Source organism: Silene latifolia, chromosome 11 (genome assembly GCF_048544455.1).
Source record: "Silene latifolia isolate original U9 population chromosome 11, ASM4854445v1, whole genome shotgun sequence".
Taxonomy (NCBI): domain Eukaryota; kingdom Viridiplantae; phylum Streptophyta; class Magnoliopsida; order Caryophyllales; family Caryophyllaceae; genus Silene; species Silene latifolia.
Window position 1 is genome coordinate 162,550,956 of NC_133536.1, and position 2,989 is coordinate 162,553,944.

At 47.2% G+C, this 2,989-nt stretch overlaps 1 protein-coding gene across 1 annotated transcript; it reads right to left on the reverse strand.

The window, feature by feature from the left end:
- Window positions 1–1,211: 1,211 nt before the first annotated feature.
- On the reverse strand, window positions 1,212–2,756 carry LOC141614264 (uncharacterized). The gene has a single exon (XM_074433025.1). The coding sequence runs from the start codon at window positions 2,754–2,756 to the stop codon at window positions 1,212–1,214; it is 1,545 nt and encodes a 514-aa protein (XP_074289126.1).
- Between the last annotated feature and the right edge of the window lie 233 nt (window positions 2,757–2,989).

The following is a 2,989-nucleotide window of genomic DNA, read 5'->3' on the forward strand; positions in this document are numbered from 1 at the left end:
CTTCGGTATCTTCGATAACCGAGCTTCTTTGGTCGTATTCTTCCAACCCTTTTACTAACTGGGGAGGCGGTTCCACCTCCTCCTCTTCTTCTTCCACCTGTCTATCCTCGACCTCATTCTCAACTTTATTAAAACAATCAATTGAATCGCAATATAAATGAGACAAGTCGTAAGCAAACTGATTCATCTTATTATTGATTTGAAACTGCGCAAATTGCGTTAACATTTGGGCCAACCGATCGAGGTCGGTGGCGAGATAGGAGCGTGTTCGGGACAGGCCCTAATACCAAAGCACTAGTGGGAGGTACAGAAAAGGAAAGATCAGGGAAGGGGTATCTTCGACACCTAAAACCCTAGACTTAGCCTTAGGACTTATGTCAGACTCAGACTCGGACTCAGACTCAGACTCAGAATCGTCATCAGGTTTGAACATTTGCCCTTCTCCAATGGTCATCTTGAAAAGCGAACCCTTGTTGTCGGTCTATTTCGTGGTTTTCCGCCATCCAGATGTATTCCTCTGAGGATCTACATCAGTAATGAGTGTAGATGGATCGAAACGATCACTCCTTACAATCATGTTTACCAAGACTTCGTTTGGTATTTCCGGCTTCTTTTCCTCTCCAAAGAGGAGACCCATAGCTTTCCCATCTTCGATCGGAACAGACTCCTTCTTTATTGTAGCTACTGCCATAATGTCTTCGGGAATATAGAAACAATCACGAAATACTTCGATTCCGGGGACCAACTTGTTGGCCTTTGAGTTGAACAGTGGTTCGGGGAAGTCTAAACTCGGCATATCCTCCCCGGCTTTCACAAAGTGGTCGTTTAGAGTTAGCAAGTACGACCCCATCTTAATGTCTCGGTCTTCGATCGAGACTCTCTTTCTCAGGTAGTCTTCTTCAGTTGGCTCATACCCAAGCCCGTATCTTGTTCCCTTAGGCACTGGCGACTTCAATTGAAATGCGTTTTCCCTTCGGGGGTATGTGGAGTACCCGAAGTACTTTCCGGTCTTGAAGATTGTTTTACAAACACGGCTTCCCGTATATAAGTCCATATTCGGTGCCTCGAAAGTGGACTCAATTGCGTTTACTACCTCGAAACCACAAGACTCCAAGGCGGTATTATCAGTTTGCACTTCGGAAGTAACATCTCCTCCCGTCACAATTATAGGAGTAGCATCGATGGTCACTACCTCTCCCTTGAGAGGGATTTTAATCTTGCGATGGAGGGTAGAAGACACGGCTCCAAATTGTGTGAATCCATGGTCTCCCGAGCAAAATGTTGAAAGATGAGGCAACATCTATCACTTGGAAATTGACCTTGCGCTCCACCTTTCCCACATTCACGCTTAAAGTGACGAGTCCGGACACTCGACGCAATGTGCCATCGAAAGCCCGAACCGTTTGCGTAGTGGGTGCGAAGTCGCTTTTATCGAGTCCCAAAATAAAAGCGGTCCGTAGTGGGAGAACATTAACTGCAGACCCGTCGTCGACAAGGGTCATTGGGAGTCGCTTATGATGGCATTCTACCGTGATGTACATAGCGAGACAATGTTGTGGCCCAAATGAGGGCAGGTCTTCATCAGAAAAAGTTACGGCATTAGTGAGCCGAGGTTGGTTTTGAGCAATAAATGAGACCACGTCATCTGGAGTAGTGTGCGCTGACACGGTAATATTCATTAAGGCTTGAAACAGAGCTTGTCGGTGTTCAAACGAGCTCAACATTAACTCCCAGATGGAGACATCCGCCTTAGTCTTTTGTAACTGCTTGATGAGGGAGGCCTTTGAGGTCGACCCTTCACCAAGAGCCCGGACTGAGGTGGCCTCCTTGGTGGGTGTCTTACTTAGACTGTCTCCAAAGATAGAGACATGGTTTGCCTTCTCGACACGACAGGGACGTCCCGATCGAGTCAAATGATTAGATTCGAGGACATCTTTCCTCAATTTAGAAATTTCTTCCTGAGTTCGGGGAATAATCGCACCTTCGGTGAGATAGATATCGTCTTCATCGTCAGCCCAGACCCCATTAATTTCATTCTCGCTTCGGAGAATGTATGGTGTGCAATCGATAGCAAAATTTCCAATTCGAACTTCATTCTTAGCTTGAGGGATACACTCAGAGCAGCTTACATAGACCTTCCCCACGAAAAACCCAGTGAGACGACAGATGGGTTGGATTAAGTGAGATACATCGGTATTGTCTTCGACGAATACTGCATTGGCATGGTCGCCAAAAGGATTGTTCAGGTTGTTAGGTCGGACGGTGGGGATGGGGAGCGACCCATTCTCGATCATGTCTTGGATTTCATGTTTAAGACGGTAACAATTTTCGGTATCATGACCTTTTCCTTGATGATAAGCACAGTAGGCGTTGGGCTTATACCATTTACCCTGTCGATCCGCAGGCGGGTCAGGAGTTGGACCAATTGGGTTCAGTTTCCCTTGGGCCGAGAGCCTTTGGAGGGCGTATGCGTAGGTACACCCGATGTCAGTGAACGCTCTTGGCCCATGGCGTTGCGATCCCTTAGGAGCTCCTCCCAAAAGACCGATGGCTTGGATATGATTGGCGTAATCGGATGCCTTAGCTTTGGAAGAGGAGGCACCCTGATACCCTTTTGGCTTTTCAACCTCGGCAGAACGAACGTCGTCCTCAATTTTTCTTCCGACTCGAATAAGGTCCTTGAATGAGCCGAAATGTTGATATTTGATAGCGTCACGGTAGAGAATTCGAAGATTTTTGATGAACTTATCTACCATTTCAGTCTCCTCGGCCTTTTGGCCAACTTCACGCTTTCGGCGCGCCAGCCCGGTTGAGGAATTCAATAAATCCCTCCTTATCCTTCGTGTCATCACCTCGAGTGTGCGCACGATGTCCGAATCTCGGCATTATCAGCAAAGTGTTTGCAGAACTCCACCGCTATATCTTCGAAAGTGGGGAAATTCTTAAGCTCAAGGTCAGAGAACCACGCCTTCGGGTGTTCTCCTAGGGA

Excerpts from the sequence above, each read along its gene's own strand:
- LOC141614264 (XM_074433025.1), bottom strand. The coding sequence starts at position 2,756 with ATGGTAGATAAGTTCATCAAAAATCTTCGAATTCTCTACCGTGACGCT.